Here is a 22,164-nt window from a genome sequence, read left to right on the forward strand (position 1 = left end):
TTCAAGTCACAAATGCCGAATGCCTGTTGTTTGCCAGGTTTTGTGCCTGGGTTGGAGATGAACTAATAATCATGACCCCGTCCCTCTGGAAGCTTATAGCTAGAGAGAGAGCTGTGATTGGCAGAAGTGGCTGCACTCAGACATTGCTGTAACACTGAAAAGTAATTACTGTATTGGGAAAGCAGTTCAGCAATACATGCCAAATGTTCCTCCTCCTTGCCTGGTAGTGTCACTGTTGAGAACTCATCCATAAAATGAATAAGAATTGAACAGAAGGAAAAGAATTATATCCAATCTCAGCATTTTTTTATACCAGTGAAACCTACAAACCTTTTGAATGTCTTGCTGTGGAGATGGAATGTAAGTCATTATTACCTCTGTTGTGCTAGTCAGACAGCCCTTCTTCCCTTATGACTCCAAGCAGGTTTCTCACTCAGATTTCTCTGTATAGTAGTGGTTCTGCAAGAGTACTTCTCAAGTGGGGGCAGTTTTGCCCCCCAGAGGACATTTGGCAATGTCTGGAGACATTTTTGCTGTCACGACTGTCATCTAGTGAGTAGAGGCCAGGGATGCAGCTAAACTCTTACAAGGCATAGAACAGGCCCCACAACAAAGAATTATCTGACCTTCCCAAAATATCAGCAGCGCTAGGACTGAGAAACTCTGTGCCTAAGTACAAGAATAGCTGAACGGTGGCAGGGTGTCCAAATGGCTGTGTTTTTTAAAGCAGCAAAAGATCTGGGGGGTCTTTGTGGTTTAACTGTATTTAATACATAGATTAGGCTGAGTAATTTTCCCCCAAGACATTGTTTGTTGTAAACTCTATTGTATAAAAACTTTAAACCAAATATGCAAAAGAAAGAAATTTCCTCATCATTTCATCACCCTAACGCATGATTTCTGGTTTATAATTTCTGATTGTAATATCTGGATTCCCTTCCAGGCTTCCCCGTAGGCGTCCATGATTTTTATGTATCTATTACATACGGATCAGTTCACATGTAGAGGATTTCTTTACTCATTTTTAATTAACAAAGCCGTGCTCATTCTTTTCTACTCCCTCCAGTTAACTCAGGGTGAGCACTTTCCCACAGTTGCACAGTCATTGTCATTATAATTTTTAACAGCTGCAGAATTATTCTTTTGAGTGTGTGTGCTGCCTCTCCATTCCTCCAGAGTTGCCCGTTTTAGTTGTCCCTGATTTGTTACTGGTCATTCAGAAAGCAAGCCTCTACAACAATGCAGGCCCTGACCATCTGTGGAGATGCAGCTGTGAACAGAGAAACAGGTCCCCCTGCAAGGAGCTTTTATTCTCTCATACTTCTTTCTTCATTGAATGTTGTCAGTATTTGGTGGCTGCCTACGAGGAGGTATCCTTAAGCACTAGGAAATGAGGGAGATGAGAGTTCCCTTTGAAAGTTAGACTGTAAGAGCTGCATATGTAACAGAACAGAAATGTGCAGAGTTGCCTGAAGGAAACAAAACCAGACCCAGACCAGTGAGAGACGGTACCTTCACTTGGCTGAACATGATAGTAAGGAGGGGACTGGGCACCCTTGGAACCATGGAACAGGAATTATGGAGGCAAATCTTAGCAGTGCCCAACCCAGTGCTGGGAAGGGGAAAGGGCATCAGAGCCAGTGGGCCTCCTGTTAGGAGGTGAATGCATCTGGCTGGCTGAGGCTATCGAACGTTGTCCATCTAATACTCTGGCCGAGGCCTGCTCACAGGCAAATATTTAACTTGCAAGGAACTTCACCTAGGGAGAGCTCCTTCAGACTTTGAGCATTGGTAGTTCCTGTGACAAGGATTTCTGTGGTACGTCAATTCCCACTTATGATTTGGTTTTCTATCTGACTTGACTATAGAGATTGAACGTACCAATCATGAGAACACTTCCACACCATGTTAGAGTTGTGACCCTCCTTTTAAATGAATAAGCTGGCATCATGGTAGTGTCAGCCTCTGTCTCCTGTGAATGTTTGCTGTGTACCTGCAAGAGACTCTCTGGTCCTTCTGAGAGTACAACACCTCAGGAAACACATTGCGGTGGTCTGAGCTTGGGTTATGTTCTTTTGATTCCTCTCAGCTAGGCTTTCTTGTCATACCCCAGGCCTGTTTTATAAGCCTATTCATATATGGCTTTTATGCTTTTGAAAGCAATGGATTCTTCGCGGACTTGACATTCTGCCTTCAGTTAGCAGCAGATGGAGTAGCCATGCATTCAGGAGAAGAAACCTTCCCACTGACCCTGGGCCTCAGTCCTGATTGGTGAATGCGGGTGTAAGAGACTGGCAAGATGTGTCTTGAGTCTGTCGTGACGGGTGCTGTACATAATGGTGTGGTGTTATGATCATGAGGCTTGGAGTGCTGTCTGGCTCTAGTCCTAGCTCTGTGACTTGGTAGCTATGTGGTCTTGGGCAATTCACTTAACCTTTTAGAGGCTCAGTTTTCTCGTCTGTGTAAAGGGAATAATAAGCTCTATACTAGGGTTGTGCTGTCCTTAGAATAGGAGACCATGAATGAAAATGATTGGCACAAATCCTAAGTTAACTACTCACTAAATGGTGGCTATGACTACAGTGATGACAGTAAGGCTACCAGAAGGTCTGTCTTGCAGGGTGTTTAGATACGTGTAGTTTGAAATAATCTTAAATCCAGATAATCAAGATTGTGTTTACCTGAGTTTTTGGGTCTGGAGAAAAATAGTCGCCAGAATCCCTTCAAAAGAGGGAAAATTAGTCCTGACAAGGTTTGATAAGAGATAAAAGCCTAAAATTAGAAGTGCCTATCTTAAAAGCATAGAGCCAGGCTACCTGGATTTGATTCTCTTATTAGCTGTGTGACTTTGGACAAATTACTTAACCTCTCTGTAAGTAGGAATAGTGGTGTACTTATCACAGAGAGTTGTTTGAGTTAATCTGCGTAAAGCAGTGTCCTGGCTGTGCAGTAACTGCTGTGTAAATGCTTGCTTCTCTAATTTTTTTTTCTTTATTTAAGGAGCCGTGTGAAACCAGTGGAATATAGCCAAATGTACAGTTACAGCTACAACCAGTATTACCAGCAGTACCAGAACTACTATGCTCAGTGGGGCTATGACCAGAACACGGGCAGCTACAGCTACAGTTACCCCCAATATGGCTACACACAGAGCACCATGCAGGTACCGTGATTTGGAAGTCTGGCCCTCTTGGGTTATGCCATCCTCTGGAGACATGAGTCATTCTCCATAGTGGCCTTGGTAAGGAGGGAGGCTTGGGCTTCAGAAAACCAAGTTCCTCTTGTTAAAAATAAGCCATCTTTTTCATGGATCAGGATTCTACCATGCACCTCACCCACCTTTCTGGTCTCTTGGCAGACATATGAAGAAGTTGGAGATGATGCATTGGAAGGTAAGAAAGGAGCCCATGCATTCATTCCCCTGTAAGCCATTAGCCAGTGACTGTTTTATGGCTGGCACTGTGCTAGATGCTGAAGGAATACATGGTGAATTCTCCCCTGCCCTGGAGGAACTTACATTCTAGTGAGGGAGCCGGAAGCATAAATAATTACAGTAAGAGGTGACGTTTGTGGCCACAGAGGTCTAAGTGCAGATTGCAGGGAGGGGAGCAACTCACACTGAGATGGGGAGGCAGGGCTATCACTCCCTAGACCTGGGACTTTCTGCCCTAGGGTGACAGTTTATAAAATTCATTTATGTATTTCATATTTAAATTTTTTTTTCAGTGTTGCAGTTTATTTTAAATGACATGTTTTTGTTTTTCAAATATTAGTTACGATGGAAAATTTGGAACATACAGTAGCATGTAATAAAGAAGCTGATAATCACTCCTAATCTTACCGCCCACTAATAACTATCATTATTTTTTTAATTAAAAGCATTTATTATAATTTGTATTGAATTTAACAGAAGAAAAAAAAAGGAAAGTGAAACTGAAGGAACTGCTAACCTGCCGACAAATGTTTTTTCACAAGAGGTATTAATAGTTTCCAAAAGATTCTCGAAGATTTTAAAAAAATACAGAAAACAATTTTTCTTAATGTTCAACATCAGATTTTTAGGAGGTAAAATTTAAAAGCTATCTTATAAAATCACTATTGATTTCTAAGTAACTAAAACAAAACTTTTTTTTTAAGGTAGAAAAAGACTCAAAGTTTGAAACCTAAGTCTATTTTAAGGATTACCCTTCATGATAAAGTAATAGATTGTTAAAAAAAAAAATTATTTAAAGGGAACAGATCACCTTTAGTTAAAGCTTGTCTGAGTCATAGCATTATAAAGCACCTTCACATCTGATTCTAACAGTGACCTCTGGGGTGGGCTGAGCAGAACACAGAGTTCTAACTGACAGAGGGGAAACTAGGGGCCCAGAAAGCCAGAGTGGTCTGCTCAGGGTCATACAGTGAGTCCCTAACTTTCTGTACTCAGTCTCTGGCTCTTGCCCCCAGGAAACGTAATTAAGCTAATTATAATATCTGTGTATAACTCCTTATAATTTTCCAATCTCTTCCTTATCCATTAGTAATATAATAATAGCATATTTTGAGTGATAACCATGTGCCAACACTATAATGGGTAGGTACTGTTATAATCCCCATTCTTCAGAAAAGAAAACTGAGGCTTAGAAAATTATTAATAACAGCTAACAGTTATTAGCTGCATTATAAGGCCTCCCATTTGAACCTAATAACCACCCAATGAGGAGCTCAGGTGGTAGAGTAGTTAAGTGCTGGGCTGCTAACCAAAAGGTTGCCTAGTCAAATCCACCAGCTGCTCTTTGGAAACCATACGGGGCAGTTCTGCTCTGTTCTAAAGGGTCACTGTGGGGTCGCTGTGAGTCAGAATGGACTCAACGGCAGTGAGTGAGGTGGGCACAGCAGAGATTTTGTTACCCTTCATCTGTTTTCTTGGCTTCAGTAGTTTCTCTTCCAGGCCGTCACTTCAGAGTAAAGAAGGGTATGTGTATCCATAGACTTCAGCACACAGATGCCTGCCCTTGATCAGGCTATTTTCTGATCTGTTCCGTAAACTATTTTCCACTCTGAGTGGAGTAACCAGGGTAGTCCTGCTCTGCTTTCTTAGAATTTCTGTGTGGGAACACCTGTAAATCCCCAGAGTTTACACTCATAATTGAGATTAAAATGACAAGAGAAATAAAGATTCTTCTGGTTGCAAAAGCAGGTGCAGTACGTGGTATGTGAGCAGATTTAGCACTGACTGGTGGAGAGGGACAAAGACTCTTAAAAATAGGTGAGAAAGCTGGAAATAATTTATAAAAGATATGCAAATGGCCTATAAACTGTAAGGGAAAAAGTATAAATATACTATTAGTATTAATAAATACAAAAAATAATAACCAAATATGAATTGAAGTATACTATGCTTCTATGAAATTTAGTTCTTAACAGTGTTCATACCCTTCGAATCAATAATTTAATCATTTTACTTGAAAGATTTTATCCCAAAATGATAATTGTCAGTACAGATAAATATCCAATAGTAGAGGATTCATTAAACAAATAATGGTAGCCTTAAAAAAAGTCATTTTTTTTCTAAGGATATTGATCTAGGAAAATGTTCTCAATGAAAACAGACAAAATATGATATATGTAAGATCTCAGTTAAGAGGTTGTTTTTGTTTTGTTCTTAGATATAATTCGGATAACATAAAATTATGTATACCCTTTTAAAGTATACACTTCAGTAGTTCTAATGTAATTACAAGGGGCAGTGGTGGTTCAGTGGCAGAATTCTTGCTTTCCATGCAGGAGACCCAGGTTCAGTTCCCACCAGTGCGCCTCAAGCACAGCCATCACCTGTCTTGTCAGTGGAGGCCGGCCTGTTGCTACATGCTGAACAGGTTTGAGCAGAGTTTCCAGACTAAGACAGATGAGGGAGAAAGGCCTGGTGATCGATCTACTTCTGAAAACATCCAGTGAAAACCCTGGATCACAATGGTCCCTTGTGCATGGGGTCACCTTTAGTCAGCAGCCGACTCGGTGGTAGCTAACAAGTATAAGGTCCTACAAGTATTATTACCGCTGTCTAATTCCAGAACCTTCTTATTACCCCGGAAAGAAACCCCTTAACCATTGGCAGTCACTGCCCACAACCCCCTTCCCCAGCCCCTGGCAACCACTAATCTACTTTCTGTCTTTATGGATTTGCCGGTTCTGGACATTTTATATAGCGTCATGTAATACATGCTCTTTTGTGACTGACTTCTTTCACTGATCATTATGTTTTCAAGGTTCATCCATGTTATATAGCATGTGTCAGTACTTGACTCCTTTTTATGGTTGAATAGTATTCCATTGTATGGGTATCTATTCCTTTTGCTTATCCATTCATCAGTTGGACATTTGAGTAGTTTCCAGTTTTTGGCTATTATGAATAGTGCTACTGTGAACATTCACGTATAAGTTTTTGTGTGAACATGTTTTTATTTCTCTTGGGTGGAATTGTTGCATCTTATATGAGTAATTGCCAAACAATTTTCTAAAGAGGCAGCAGCATTTTACATTCCCACCAGTAATGTCTAGAAGTGTTCCGATTTCTCCACATCCTCACCAACACTTAAATCTTTTTCCTTATAACTTGCTAGGGGTTTGAAGTAGTTTCATTGTGGTTTTGATTTGCATTTCACTGATGGCTAATGACGTTGAGCATCTTTTCATGTGCTTATTAGCCATTTGTATATCTTTGGAGAGATGTTGATTCAAATCCTTAACTTATTTTTTAATTGGATTATTTGTCTTATTACTGAGTTATAAGAGTTCTTTATATATTCTGGATACTAGTTCCTTATCAGATACATGATTTGCAAATATTTTCTCCCATTCCATGTGTTGTCATTTCATTTTCTTGATAGTGTGCAAGAAGTTTTTAGTTTTAATGAAGTCCTGTTTACCTTATCTATTTTTTCTTTTAAAGTTTGTGCTTCTGGTGTCATATCTTAGAAACCGTTGCCTGTTTATGCCTGTCTTCTCATGTTTTATAGTTTTACCTCCTATATTTTGGTCTTTGACCCATTTTGAGTTCTGTTGTATATGATGTGAGGTAAGGATCCAACTTCATTCTTTCACGTGGCTATCCCGTTGTCCTACACCATTTATTGAAAAGATTGTTTTTTCTTCATTGAATTGTCTTGGCATCCTTGTCAAAAATCAATTTACTTACGTCAAAATCTTCAAAATATATTGCTTTTTGACTCAGCAATTATTTATCCAGGAATTTATTGAGTGACTAAATCAGAGAGTATATAGGAACAAAAAATAAATTTACTCTAAATGTAAGGATTTATTTCTGGTTCTCAGTCCTGTTCATCTATATATTGATCCTTAGGCTAGTGCCGTAGTCTTTTTTACTGTAGCTTTGTAGTAGGTTTTGAAATGGGGAAGTGGGACTCTTCCAAGTTTATGCTTTTTCAAGATTGTTTTGGCAGTTCTGGATGCCTTGCATTTCCATATAAATTTTAGGATCAGCTTGTCAATTTCTGCCCCCCCAAAAAACTCCAGCTGGAATTTTGATATTGATTTGACTCTGTAGATAAGTTTGAGAGTATTTTCATCTTAATAATATTAAATCTTCTGATCCATGAATATGGAATGTTTTTCCATTTATTCATGTCTTTAATTTCTCTAGTTTTAAAATGTGTTTTAGTGCATGGGTGTGTTCATGTGTATTCATGTTAAACCAACACAAGATTGAAAAAGTACAAAAATCCTAATGATTAAGGATTTTTTTAAATTGCAAAATACAGAAAAGTACCATAAAACAAATGTACAGTTCAATATGTCATTATAAAGCAGTTGCCCAACAAAACCTTCATTCAGGTCGGTAAGTAGGACATTACCAGACCCCGGAAACCATCATCCCCTCCACCAGTAACAACCCCCGACCCAAGGAAAACCCTGGCGTTGATTTTTATAATAATCATGTTCTTCCTTGTCTTTATAGTTGTAAAACTATCAACAGTATGGTTTTGTTTTGCCTGTTTTTCAACTTCACGTACTGGAACCACACTGTGTGTACTTTATTCTTCCATTCAGCGCTCACTCAGCATCGTGTTTGTGAGGGTCATCCGAGTTGCATGCACCTGCTGTTCATTTTCAGTGCATTTCATTTAACTGCATTTAAGAATATGCCGTATTTTAAGTTATGATTTTTTAAATACTATTCTGTTTTCTGTATTTGTTGTGATTTCTGAAGAAGTAGTACTACTTTGAAAATTTAAAAAAGAAATGATTAGCTCAATACAGGGCTCAAACATAGTTCTTTTTCTTAGTGTTAGTTCTTGGAATGGTGCTTTGACTTAGTAGTTGTGACCGGATTTTCCAAACTCAAACTAGAAATAAGGACCACACCAGAAAATCCCATGCATATGGTGGTTAAAGACATATGTGAAGCTTTTAAGAAAGGTAGCTTGACAGCCATTCTCTATGTCGGAATCGACTCCACGGCAATGGTTTGTTTATTGTTATCCTTTTCACAGGAACCCTGCAGTGGTATTGGCCCTGTGATAAATGAGGGAACTTGACAGAGGATAGGGAACTTGACTGAGGGACACACAGAAGTCCTAGGAGCTGGGAGTTGATCCCAAGTAGCTCTCCATGCATCTTCCCCTGGCCCTCCCTGCCGCATCCTGTGGGGGTCTCCTGAACCTGTCCCTGCTTCTCTTTCAGACCCCATGCCGCAGCTGGATGTGACTGAGGCCAACAAGGAGTTCATGGAACAGAGCGAGGAGCTGTACGATGCACTAATGGACTGTCACTGGCAGCCCCTGGATACCGTGTCTTCAGAGATCCCTGCCATGATGTAGCCAGGACAAACCAGAAATGGACTATGTAAAGGAGATGAGACCTTTTTTAAAAAAGAAAACTAAGAACTTTTACCTTTTTGGAAATATTTTTTAAATTTTAATAATAAACTGTTTCCTGAGAATGAATATTCCTGCAATGCTGCTGACTTCCCATCTAATTTGTTTGAAAGCCAAGGGAGCAACTGTTGAAGATTGTCCTTTTGCATCCTGAGTGTCCTTTAACTCGTTTCTTTGAACAAGAATCATTTACACAGTAGGGTTGTCCATGCCCTCAGCCATAAGGAGTCTGGAATTAACGGAGAGTGGATCAGATGATTTAAATGTTTTGCTAAACAATGGTTTACAGAGGCCCATCTCACCCTCAGGGTGAGACACTTAATCATTAATGTATTATGGGGTTAAATTGTGGAGTCCCAGGGTTAACCAAAAGGTGATGGTGGTTTGAACCCACCCAGAGGTGCTGCAGAAGGCTTGGTGACCTTCCAAAAGGTTATTGTACAGGCGTACAACTGCCCCATAGTGTTTCCAAGACTGTACTCTTTAGGGGAGCAGATTCCCCACGGAGCTGCTGGTGACTTTCAACAGCTTTCATTTAGCTGCCCACCACCACCAGGGATCCTTCCCGGGTTACAGCCTTGAAAACCCTGTGGAGGGTCCACTCTGCACACATGTGGGTTGTGGTGAATGAATAGCAACTGTTTTGGTTTTTCTTTTAAGGGGGAGGTGGGGTAGGGAAGGCAAGGATTTAGAATGAATAGGGCTTGGCACAGTGCCAGGCTGGGCACTTACTGCTGTTACCACCACTCATTTCCAGCAAACTTGTTCCAATAACGAATTGTCATCCTGAGCTGTCAAGACATTTCAGCCAAGAACTAGATTTTCAGAGTACCATGCATGAGGCCAACCAAGTGCTTCATCCCTAACCCCACTCTGTGACAGTGCTTGGCCTTCATTAAATTGTAGATCTTACATGCAGAGAAGATTACTAAGGTCGATTTATCACAGCCCACTTCTGTGATTTCCTAAAAACCACTCCCCAATTTTATCTCCTGTATGCAGGACACCTCCTAAATGGTCTGTCTAGGCTAAAAATCTCCATCTGATCTCTAGAGAAATTTGCAGTGGGGAGGTGCTGCAACTGATGGTGAGATATGGCGATTAACTATCTAGGCCACCTTAGATAGTGTAGAGTTGATTCATAGTGGCCCTTTGTGAGAGTAAAATGCCCCATATGGTTTTCTTGGCTGTAATCCTGATGGAATCACGCAGCCGGGTCTTTGTCCAGTAGAGCTGCTAGGTGGTTAGAACTGCCAACATTTTCGTTAGCAGCCAATTGCTTAATCACCGTGCCACTAAGAGCTCCTCTAGATCATGAAAACCCTTAAAATCTTGAGTATTAACAAAGGAGACTCTGGTATAAATGTAGTTATTGGAGGTGATCAAATTGTCACATCTGAGATGGCAATCTGTTTCATGGATTGAGATTATTCAGTTATGGTCTATGGAATATTTAGATTGGGAATAACCAACTTGGGAAACCAAGAAAGATGATTAACACATTTCCATACAGTTTTTTATTTGTCACCTCTGCCAGGTATCCAGGATAGAGCACTAAATAAAAACCAAAAGACTGTCTGCTTGCAGAGCTATTTCCATATAAACTTGGTGTCTGTTCTTCCCATAGCACTTCAATCCTGAAAAGGAAGTGTAAGCCAGTGTGTTAGTACTGGTCTGATTAAAGCTCACTCGGGCAGTTTTCTAAGAGCTGGTCTCAGTCCCATATCCGCATTTATCATCCACAGATGTCCACTCAGATTAGGTTTCATCCTGGACCAGTCGGCCTTAAAAAAAAAACAGCTAAACTGAAAATACTTGTTTCTATCCATCCACCTGCCACCCTTGGAGGGGTGGGGAGGAGAATGCCATGGTTTGCAGTCACCCCAAACAATCCAGCATGAGCCAGAGCGACTATAAAACATTCACAGCAATCACACATCCCTCCTCTTTCCTCAAGGTCCAGAGCTCTCCCCTCTGTAGACTTAAGGCTGTGTGGCTTTAAGACATGCAAATCCAACAGACTAAGCCACAATGAAAATAGTTAGTTGGCCTCTGTGAGTAGCTAACCAAATACATAAGGTCAGATGTAGTTCTGTTCCAGTGACTCCAAACTAAGTCAGTTCTGATGTTTAAGTCAAACGCTTTATCTTATTATTGCCATAGTATGCTATAGGTCAGCGTTTTGAACGGTAAATGCTAACACTGAACATCTGAGAATAATATCAGCAAATTAATTACACACTGCAACACTGTATGTAATACATATCACTAATGGAAAATGTACAAAAAAAGGGTTTTAAGTGCAGTTTACCATAACTAGAAGGCATCATAAACTGGGGACTACCTGTAATCTATGAAAAAGGGAGACTTGTAGCCTTGTCATTCCATCTGCTGTACTGCCTGAGGACAGGGTTCACATGAGGAGGCACTACCTGAAAGCTCCAAGGAAGTTGTGATAACAAGTTCAACTTACCCAACTCTGTAGATCTTTAATTACAGATGGACACAACTTTACCAGTAATGAAGATCTAAAAAAAAAAAAAAAAAAATTTTAATCAAGAAACAAGAAAACTTATACACTAGATCCCTCCCCCAAATCCAGCCACTGCTACACCAGCTGCTCAGAGTGTCACTCACTTACTCATCCCTTTAAGCTATGATTATCCCAAGGGATAAGGAAACAAATTCAGTGAACTGAATCTTGTTTGAAACTAGCCCACGTGCTACATGCACTCAGGCCAGTTTCAATGTTACTTTTCCTCCTTTTACGACCACCCAGACCAGTGTTCAGATCCGATGGGAAAGGGAACTGGAGGGTCGAGCCATTCTGCGTTCTGACCATCTAACTCTACCTTATTCTAAAGCACAGCTCCAGCAACAAGTTGGTATCTTCAGACTTGTTAACACAGCCAGGAAACACAGGGACATTCTGTAGAAAAAAATTATGAAAGCTCTAAACCAAAGTCAACCTAGTATACGCCCATCTACGTTGAAGTTGATGGTTTAACACCTGGACTCAGGTGGAAGGTTCTGGTCCAGATCCTGAGACTGTTTATAGGAAAGGCGAGTGGCAGCTGCAGGTATTATGCTGACCTAAACTGTCAAAGTCTCTCCAGGTTGCTCTTGCATGCAGTTGGAGATCCAGTGGCTACAACCAGCCACAGACCTTGGGAACATGCTGTTCCAACCCATCAGGTGATTCCCAAACTCGTATCCACAAGAAACCTACCAGGTCATGTGGCTCCTGGTTCCATAAACAGTGCTCATACACCAGTAAGATCATCAATTTCAGTCATCCTGGAATCTTCATTTGGCATGGCTAGGATGAGAACAATTATCCAGAATGACCTTCGTGTTCCCTTTATTTGGTCCTCAGTAACACAAAGGTTGGAGCCAAGTGATAGTACTTTTAAGTACCCATGATTATACATTTCAGCTATCAACCCACAAATTTTCCATAACTTGACCTTTACTACTTCTGTGTGCTTCATCTTTTTAGTCCAGATGCCTTCAGCTTCAGGCCAGTAACCCAAAGCACTGCTGAGATCCCATATGCCACTGAATCTCCCCCAACACAGATGTTCGGCCTGCTGCCCCTTGACATTGGCTCTTAGTCTTGGCAAGGTACCGCTTACAAAGTCCACTCAGCTAGCTTTATATGCAAGCCCTCATCAACATTTCTGCTGGCTTCGGAAACACGCCAATTTTAATAAAGATCCCTGACCATATTTGAGAAACAGGCACAATGGCAGAACTGTCTTTTCCTGAAATGTTGCAGATCGGTTACTACAAACTGAACGGCGACCGTCAAGGAAAACTGTCACTCTGGGCTCCTTTTTGACCACAGCAGCTATGTGGAAGCAGCTGCAGCTTCGATAAGGGCCACGGGGGCATCTAGGTCACAGGACAGGCCCACACCCAAACTGCTGTTCCGCCATCTTACATCCACCTCAGTTGTGTACTGCCTACTGAAACTGATCTAGAACGTTCCGGCTAAAAAGAAAAAAAAAAAAAAAACCAATAGCCTTGTAGCCCGAATTGCCACTGTTTCCATTTATGAAGATTTTATTACTATGTACCAACCAGGGGCTGTGCAAGTGTTTTTGCACGCTTTGTTTCATACACTCTTTACTAGACCATTTCATCACCACCGTTTTTACGATTAAGATTAGACCAATTGACTTGCCGAAGGTTATCTAGCAAGGTTCAAAGTAGCAGAGCTGGAATTCGAAAACGTCCTTCTGTCCTCCAAAGCAGCCTCGTTAACGTGTGTCGTGCAGTCAGAAAACTCACCCAAAGTCACTTGCCCAAAGTCACCCAGTAACTCCAGTCCAGGTCTGACTGACGACCACCACGCAGCCCCTTCACCCTGTTCTGGGCACCCGGCCGCTTCCCAGCGTTACTCACCGGTCAGATGGGAGCGCAGGGCTGTGCCGGCCGAGGCGGGAGAAAGGCGCGGCCCCGTGGCCTCGGGCCCCCGAATCTGCGCGTGCGGCACAAGTCCCCCCAAGCCCGCAGGCCCGGCTCCTGTGTCGCGCTCACCATCCCGCACACTCGAGGCAGGCTTGCCGCGTAACAGGGTGGTGGCGGCGTGGCACAGGCGGTGACAGCGGGAGAAGGGCGCGGATACGCGGTGTGACAACACGAGAGGAAGCACGCCAGGCGCGGCGACAGGCAGAAAGGACGGGACACCCCCGGAATACAGCTTATATAGGGCCCGCCCTCGCGGCAGCGCCTGACAATTGGACCGGTGCGTCGCGCGGGAGCCGCTGGGAGTTGTAGTTCATTCGCCTTCCCAGCGCGGGGCCGTAGGTCACCGTCCCGCCCTACGCTGGGGCGCGGGGGAAATAACGTCGGAGGTTTCTCAGTGGACTGAGGAGACCCTTCCAACTTTGTTCAGCACTTAGTGAGCACTAGCGTCCTGTGCAAGGGTCAAGACTCACCAGTGAATCAGACCCGCCCTGCCCTGTGGAGGCTAGTCTGTCGGAAGAGTTTCCAAATCGATGGATTTTAACCCTCTGAGCTGGGAAAGGGCTCGAACAAGACCGCCAGAGGGAGCGCAGGAGAGCGACTACGTCGGTCTCTGAGAGGATGTCTGTGAAGTGTCCTTGGAGATGGGGTTTTAGGAGGGCTTCTTAGGAGGCGACGATATAGTTGTTGTTAGGTGCCGAAGAATCGGTTCCGAGTCATGGCGACCGTATGTACAATAGAACAAAACGCTGCCCGGTCCTGCGCCCATCCTCACGACCATTGTTATGTTTGAGCCCATTGTTGCAGCCACTGTGTCCATCCATTTCATCGAGCCTTCCTCTTTTTCACTGACTCTCAACTTTACAAAGCATGATATCCCTCTCCTGGGACTGGTCCCCCCTGATAGTATGTCCAAAGTAGGCCATCTTCATTTCCAGGGAGCACTCTGGCTATATTTCTTCCAAGACAAACTTATTCATTCTTCTGGCAGTCCATGATTTTATTCAATATTTTTCACCAACACCGTAATTCAAAGGTATCAATTCTTCTTCCGTCTACCTTATTTATCATCCAGCTTTCACATGCCTATGAGGCGATTGAAAATGCCAGGGCTTGGGTCAGGTGCACTTTAGTCTTCAAGGTGACATCTTTGTTTTTTAACACTTTAAAGAGTTATTTTGCAGCAGATTTGCCCAATGCAATGCGTCTTTTGATTTCCTGACTGCTGCTTCCATGGCTGTTGACTGTTGTCGGAATATACTCCGACAGCAATGGGTTTAGTTTTGAAATTTTTACGGGAGCAGATTACCAGGTATTTCTCCCTTGGAGCCACTCGGTGTGTTTGAATCATCAACTTTCTAATTAGAAACTGAGTGCTTTACAGTTTTGCCACCCGTGCTCCTTAGGAAAGGCACAGACAGGGAAAAGCAAGCACAAACTGGGCGGGGGGCGGGAGGGGGAGGAGAGAAGGGCAGAGATAGATGACACGTGAAGGTTGTAAACCAGGGCTATAGAAGTTCAGACAAAGATCTTCCCACGGAGATGAGGGGGAGACTTTGCCTATAGCAGGTGCCTTGAATTCAGACTTCTAGCCTCCCAAACTGCAAGAAAAAAGAAATTTCTGTACTTTAAGGCTACCCACTTGCAGTATTTCTGTTACCACAGAAATAGGAATAGGAATAGCAATAGGAAACTATGACAATGTTACTCACTTTCTCAAAAATCTCCAAGGACTCCCCTACACACTTAGAATAAAAGCTGAAGTCCCCATGACAGCAGAGGCTGTTGCCCGATTAGGGTCTGTGCCCTGGAGCAGTCAAGCCAATGAAATGTATTCCAAGTCAGATAGAGAAAGTTTATTTAGGAGGTGTCCACCAATGGATAATCTGACAGCAATGCAGGCTGTCTCTATGGAGTCCCGAAAGACAGTTTTACATGAGAGCTTATATATGATTTTTACAAGGGTTAGAAATGTCTTTGTAGCTTGCAGAAAGCATGACTGGATGAGTTATTCATTACAAGATAACGACAAGAGACTCTTTATTAAACTAAAGATATACATGCCGGACATCTCCTTATCAAGCTAAAGATATCTGGAGTAGAGCCAGACATCTGGGCTCTACTCTCCATGTAGGGGGTCGTAAGTCACAGATGGCCAGACAGAACAAAACAAAGTCATCAACAAAGGTATGCAGAAAGGAGAAAGCAGACAGAAAAAAACTTACAGGTTCATCACGGTGTTAGTTTTGTCAAGCTCTCTACTGCCCATTTTAAAAAGGAGAAAACATGCCGGGGAATATTAGGGTCACATATTCCCTCATTTTGAAGCTTGGGTGGCCATACACACCTATCCCAAGTTTCAACCTAGGCCCTTAGATCAGAAAGTTTCTAGGGAAAGGATTAGGCCTTTTGCCTACGACAGATTTGAGCCATCCATTGGACAGTCTGACTCAGGACAGAGAATGCCCACCCATATATAGGCATAAATTGAAGACAGCTACAGATTAACAGGTCTATAGTGATCAATCTAATTCCACTAATGAATAAATAAGGTTTTTAATCGGGTAAGATCTGGCAGCCAAGAGGTCAGCCAAGAAAAATGAAATCCTTCATGAATCTTTACTTTTTATAGCTCATCTTTTACATATTTCACCTTCTTTTCAGTGAGCTCAGAGTTCTCCATAAGGTTAAAACAGCACATTCCTTTGAACTTGACCCTGTGATTGTGTCACAGAAGCAAGGAGCCTGTAGTGACCCTATTTTCTAAAACAGCTTCCCTGACCTGTCCTTGTTCCTGGCTAATAGCTGCTATGGCCTCTGACGTGGCATTCAGTGACTTTGTAGTGAGGCAAGCTAGGTGTTCTATTTCGTGATAAGCCCCAACTACTAAACCTAGGACACCAACCAAGATTGTAGCAAGGGAGATATATTCAGCTGTGCTTAACAAGTGTAGGTCATCATTACAGATTGCATCTAGGACAAGTTCTCTAGCAATATAGAGCCAAAAATTTTCATCTTTTACCAAGGAGTTGGGGGAGTGTTTATCTCAGGGACAAGAATTCCCTGGGCCAAAGTCTCTCTGGCACCTAATAGTAATCCCATCCAAGCTAGCATTAAAAGTATTTTTACTTTTTAGCCCTAAAAAGTCTTAACTTCAGGCCTTCGATGGGTTGGGCTTTCAACTCCTTCTTGTCACTGTAGGCCAGGCAGGGCTTGACGCGGGAATGATGGATCCATGGTTTGACTCCTGCAAGCTTCACAGCTGTGTGAGTGCTGAGTAGTACGGTGAAGGGTCCAGTCCACTGAGTGTGTGATGGAGGTCCTTCCAATTTCAAAGGAGCACATTGTTGCCAGGCTGGAAATAGTGTGTGGTATTTTTTTTTTTTTTTATCTCAGTAGGGAACGTCTGCTGGATCCATACCGCCCGATGCAACTGGGAAAGAATTTTGGCTAAAGAAAGCAAATATTACATCATTACATTAGGGGGCTGGGTGGAGGACTGCAGGGAGAGTTGGTTGAGATAATATGGTCTCCCATAAAGTATTTCAAAAGGACTGATTTTAAGTTTTTCCTGGGGTGCAATATGGACTCGGAGGAAGGCCAGTGGCAGGACATTTGTCCAGGGCAGCCTGGTCTCTTGGCCCAGTTTACTAAGATGGCATTTTATGGTCTGATTCATTCTTTCAACCTTTCCACTAGATTGAGGTCTCCATGCTGTGTGGAGTTTCCACTTTATTCCTAAAGCAGCCGAAACCTGTTGTACCACTGCAGATATAAAATGGGTGCCATTGTCACTACTGAGACCTCTTGGAAGCCCAAACTGGGGGATGATTTCTTTCAGAAGGGCCTTGGTTACCTCTCTACCCATCCTGAAAAAGAATCTACACACACCAGTAAATGTTTCATCCGATGTTTAGTTTTGAACACTTCACAAAAGTCAATTTACCATATTTCAGCTGGAAAGGGTCCTATTCCTTGAGGGCCAGAAATCTTGAGCCCATGTCTTTGCATTATTGACAGCGCAAAGTAAGCAAGTGTCAGCCACATGGTGAATAGCTGTAATGAGCTTTTCTCCCAAGACATGTTTTGTTACCCAGTCAAACATGGTTTCTTTCCCGAAATGTGAAGCCTGATGTAAATGAAAAATCAAATTAAAAACCGGATTGGCAGGAATGAAAATCTTACCATCAGGTGTGTGTTTCCAGCCCTGACTCTCTTGGGTGGCACCCCAGTCCTGGGCTCTCTGTAAATCTTCTTGGGTATGTTGGGGAGGTGCTTCTGGCATGGAGATGGTTGGGAGGAGAGCACAAATGTGGGCGAACTCCAGCAGCTACTCCTTTGGCTTTTCATCTGTGTTATTTCCTCCTCTTATTGCATGGGTCCCTGTTTGGTGAGCTCGGCAGTGCACTACTGCCACCTGCTGGGATTTTAGGACAGTATTCAAAAGTTGCAACAGTTCAGTTTCATACTTTTCATAATTTTGCCTCTTCTGTCTAAGAGACTCCTTTCTTTCCACAAGGCTCCATGCACATGCAGCACTTTAAAAACATAACTGGAATTTGTGTAAATTGTAACTCTCTTACCTTCTGCCAATTCTAAGGCTGTTATCATGGCCATGAGTTCAACCTTCTGTGCCGAGGTGCCCACTGGTAAGGGCTTGGTCTCAATAACAGTTGATAGACAATCACACACCCTGCACACTGGATTCCCTTTTGCACGAAACTGCTACCATTGGTGAACCAGTTATTGTCTGGCTCGAGCAGGGGCTTATCTTGCAAATCAGGTCGACTTGAATAAAAAGCATCAAGGACTTCTATACAATTATGAATACTTTCAGGGGCCAAGGGGCAACAGGAAGGCTGGGTTTAGCCGTGAATTAACCTCTAAAGTCAAATCTGATTCTCCCAAAAGCTGGGTTTGATATAGTACTGGAGCCACAAATGTCTTTTTTTGTTCCAATACGACAGTCACTGCGTGAGGGACAAATATGATACTATCATGTCCCAAAGTAAATTTCTTAGCCTCTTTAATAATAATGCTAGCTGCAGCAACCACATGGAGGCAGGCCAGCCAGTCTTTTGAGACAATGTCCAGACTTTTAGAGAAATAGGCAGTAGGGCATCTCCATAGTTCCAACAACTGGGTTAGTACACCAGTGGCTACTCCTTTCATCTATATATAATTCAAAGGACTTTTAATAATTTGGCTTGGGGCTTTCATCAACTGGGATTTTAAATCACAAAAGGCTCCTTGACACTCAGGAGTCCATTCGAAGGGATCTCTCTCCACCCCCTGAGTAGCCTGATAGAGAGGTTGCACCAGGACCCCAAAGTTGGGAATCCAGATGTGACAGAAACCCACTGTCTTAGTCACCTAGTGCTGCTATAACAGAAATACCACAAGTGGATGGCTTTAACAAAGAGAAATTTATTTCTTCACAGTCCAGTAGGCTAGAAGTCCGAATTCAGGCGTCAGCTCCGGGGGAAGGTTTTTTCTCTCTGTCGGCTCTGGAGGAAGGTCCTCGTGATGCATCATCAGTCTTCTCTTGTTCTGGGAGCATCTCAGCTCAGGAACCTCAGCCCCAAAGGGTGTGCTCTGGTCCCTGCACTGCTTTCTTGGTGGTATGAGGTTCCCAACTTTCTGCTTGCTTCCCTTTCCTTTTATCTCTTGAGAGATAAAAGATGGTACAGGCCACATCCTAGGGAAACTCCCTTTACATTGGATCAGGGAGGTGACCTGAATATGGGTGGTGTTACAATCCCACCCCAGTCCTCTTAACATAAAGCTACAATCACAAAATGGAGGACAACCACAGAATACTGGAAATCATGGCCTAACCAAGTTGATGCATATTTTTTGATGGGACATAATTCAATCCATGACACCCACCATTCCTAGGAATCCTGAGTTGTTTACGTGTCTTAGGAGGGGCTAGGCGGCAAATGGTTTCTATTCTTTCAGGTAGTAAGCACCTTTGCCCTTGGGAGATGAAGAAATTTAGGTAGTTTACCTCTGTGAGGTTAGCTTGTAACTTTCTTAAAGACACTTGGTATCCAGCTTTGGCCAAAAAAATTTAAGACAGTCACAGTATTTGTAATGGAATCTTCTTCAGACTCACTTCCTATCAGGAGGTCGTCCACATATTGCAGGACCACTCCTCGGTTGAGGGGAGGTAACCACTCTAGATCTTGGGCCAGCACTGTTCCAAAAATAGTGGGGGAGCTCTTAAACCCTTGGGGTAGCACAGTCCAACACAGCTGTTTCTTTCTTTTGTCCCCTTCGCATTTGAAAGCAAAGATTAGCTGGTTCTCAGCGGCCAGCAAGATACAAAAGAAAGTGTCTTTTAAATCCAAAACAGTAAAATGAGTAGAAGATGGGAGGGCTGATAGTAGGGTATATGAGTTCAGGACTACTGGGTCTTCACAACTTTGTTAACAGCCTGCAAATCTTGAACAAAGCGACACTCACCATTTGACACCTTCTTTACCGGCAGAACAGGAGTGTTGAAAGTGGTTCGGCACTCTCACAACAGTCCACGCTCTAGGTGTCGAGTGATCAGTTCCTGCAGTACCAGATAAGCCTCAACTCTCAGCAGATTTTGTTTAATCTGAGGAGGCATGACGTTGGGTAACAGTTCCATGGTCACAGGGAAGACAGTCCGAGCTTGTCCTGGCCGGCCACTGGCCCAAACCCATGGGGCCAATGGCATCAACCACTCTTTGAACCGTGGTTGGGATGGACACCAGGGATAGCACCGGTTGGGCAAGGGCTAAGAGAGCTGTTTGCACTTTCCAGGTGTTTGCTGGTGGTAGTGTCAGAGACAAGCCTTTTTCATCAAAAGAGATTTCAGCATGCACTTTACTTAGGAAATCCCACCCTAAAAAGGGGACTGGGCATTCAAGTATATATAGAAACTGGTGGGATAACTTAGGTTCTCCTATTTCACAGTCACCTCTTTTCCAATCACCTTGACAACTGTTGGTGGAAGCACTCCCTTTAGGCTTCCGGGTGAGTACTGAGAAGGCTGCTCCAGTATCAACCAAAAAGTCTACTGACTGTCCTCCTACCATAACTTTTACCAGGGAATCGGTAGGAGGTAAATCAAAAGTTGTCTCCCCCAGTCTCCATCATTCAGAGTCCTGCTCCTGCTCTTTCATAATTTCTTGAAAAAGCTTCTCCCCTGTTTCAATCTTGCCTTTTGGGGCACTTATTTTTCCAGTATCCCTCCTCTTTTCAAAATGCACATTGGTTTTTCTTTAGTCGGAGCTTGTCCTTACCTTGGTCTCATTGTCTTCCTCCAGACGATCCTAGAGCATCGGCCAGCAGATTGGCCTGTTTCTTCATGTACTGGCCTTTTTCTTTCTTTTTCTTGGTCTCTTTTACCTGATCTCTGTTGGTAAAGACCTTAAATGCTTTCAGTCATGGCATATGGGTCTGACTGATACTGCAGAAGGTTTCGCTTCCAATTGTACAAATCAGATGCTAGGAATGGATTATGGACCCACATCATCGGAGGTGGCCCTTCTGCAGTGGGGACTGGCACCTTCCAGAGTGGGTAAAGCCTTCCCTGGGGAACTGGGCTGAATTGTATGCCACTCCTATTATGGAATGGGGACACCATATCTGTTCCACCTCCTCTGCCCCCCTTTAATGCCTTCCTGTCCTCATCTTCTGACACCACCAGGGAGGGGTCACAAATGGGTGCTGAGGGGGCTTTTCAAGGTGGGGGAATAAGAAGAACATCCTCCGATTCTTCATCTCTGATCCCATCATCATCATTCACCTGCATTAGAAGGACTAAAACACAGGCTTTATCCTTTTTTTTTTTTATATGCCATAAAGTGATAAAAGATTCTACGTACAGCTTTTCATCCCACTTGTTAGTTCGAGTACAAAACATCAGGATTCAGAATAGTGCCAAAACCTCTAGAACCATTCATAGGCCACACTTGGTTACACAAAAGAAAACCTTTTTTTTAAAGTTTTTATTGTGCTTTAAGTGAAAGTTTACAAATCGTCAGTCTCTCATATAGAAGTTTATATACCTTGCTATATACTCCTAGTTGCTCTCCCCCTAGTAAGACAGCATACTCCTTTCTGCTCTCTATTTTCATGTCCATTTGGCCAGCTTCTGCCCCCTCTGCCTTCTCATCTCCCATCCAGATAGCAGCTGCCCACATAGTCTCATGTGTCTAGTTGATCCAAGAAGCTCACTCCTCACCAGTATCACTTTCTATCACATAGTCCAGTCCAATCCCTGTCTGAAGAGTTGGCTTTGGGAATGGTTCCTGTCTTGGACTAACAGGAGGTCTGGGGACCATGACCTCCAGGGTCCTTCTAGTCTCAATCAGACCATTAAGTCCGGTCTTTTTAAGAGAATTTGAGCTGTGCATCTCACTGCTCTCCTGCTCCCTCAGGGGTTCTCCATTGTGATTACGCAAAATTTTAAGACATCTCTTAGTTAGGAGATCCCCTCTGAAATAAGTCCAGTTCCTAGTGGACTCTCGGCCAGAACCTTACTTTGCTGGGTGCCCATTTGCAATGGGGAACCTCACCGGTCTCTTGTCCAATCTCACAGGACCTAGTCACCTGTTCTTGGAAAGAGTCTATGAGAACCAATGCCCTTGTGGCCTTTACAAGGGATTTACCACCTGATGCTCAGTTACCTACCATGGCCAACAGAAACTTTCTCCCTCTGTCTGGAGCTCGCTGCTGTGGAGTCCTCTCCCATTGCCAGACCTCTGGGCCACCACAGGTTGAGAGCCCTCCACAACTCAAGGAGGGTGCACCTTCTCTCTTCCCAAGTCCTCCCCAG

At 43.1% G+C, this 22,164-nt stretch overlaps 1 protein-coding gene, 1 long non-coding RNA gene and 4 other non-coding genes across 6 annotated transcripts in view; 1 reads left to right on the forward strand and 5 right to left on the reverse strand.

Moving 5' to 3' along the window:
• Positions 1-10,272, forward strand: part of TRNAU1AP (tRNA selenocysteine 1 associated protein 1) — a 29,135-nt gene extending 18,863 nt beyond the window's left edge. The window contains exons 7-9 of the mRNA XM_049878473.1: positions 3,001-3,163; positions 3,359-3,392; positions 8,686-10,272. Coding sequence (XP_049734430.1) covers positions 3,001-3,163; positions 3,359-3,392; positions 8,686-8,822 — 334 coding nt within the window. The 3' untranslated portion in view covers positions 8,823-10,272. The remainder of the gene's footprint in view (positions 1-3,000; positions 3,164-3,358; positions 3,393-8,685) is intronic.
• Positions 10,273-10,368: 96 nt separating this feature from the next.
• On the reverse strand, positions 10,369-13,573 carry LOC126072804 (uncharacterized). Its single transcript, XR_007516581.1, has 5 exons — positions 13,287-13,573; positions 12,109-12,198; positions 11,732-11,808; positions 11,353-11,407; positions 10,369-10,516 (listed from the first exon to the last, which is right to left on the reverse strand). It is a non-coding gene; the product is annotated as an uncharacterized LOC126072804 (long non-coding RNA).
• LOC126074173 (small nucleolar RNA SNORD99) lies at positions 10,586-10,659 on the reverse strand. The gene has a single exon (XR_007516975.1). It is a non-coding gene; the product is annotated as a small nucleolar RNA SNORD99 (small nucleolar RNA).
• Positions 11,579-11,697, reverse strand: LOC126074164 (small nucleolar RNA SNORA61). Its single transcript, XR_007516966.1, has one exon. It is a non-coding gene; the product is annotated as a small nucleolar RNA SNORA61 (small nucleolar RNA).
• LOC126074160 (small nucleolar RNA SNORA44) lies at positions 11,930-12,060 on the reverse strand. The gene has a single exon (XR_007516962.1). It is a non-coding gene; the product is annotated as a small nucleolar RNA SNORA44 (small nucleolar RNA).
• Positions 12,632-12,766, reverse strand: LOC126074151 (small nucleolar RNA SNORA16B/SNORA16A family). The gene has a single exon (XR_007516953.1). It is a non-coding gene; the product is annotated as a small nucleolar RNA SNORA16B/SNORA16A family (small nucleolar RNA).
• Positions 13,574-22,164: the final 8,591 nt, after the last annotated feature.

Source organism: Elephas maximus, chromosome 3 (assembly GCF_024166365.1).
Source record: "Elephas maximus indicus isolate mEleMax1 chromosome 3, mEleMax1 primary haplotype, whole genome shotgun sequence".
Classification (NCBI taxonomy): domain Eukaryota; kingdom Metazoa; phylum Chordata; class Mammalia; order Proboscidea; family Elephantidae; genus Elephas; species Elephas maximus.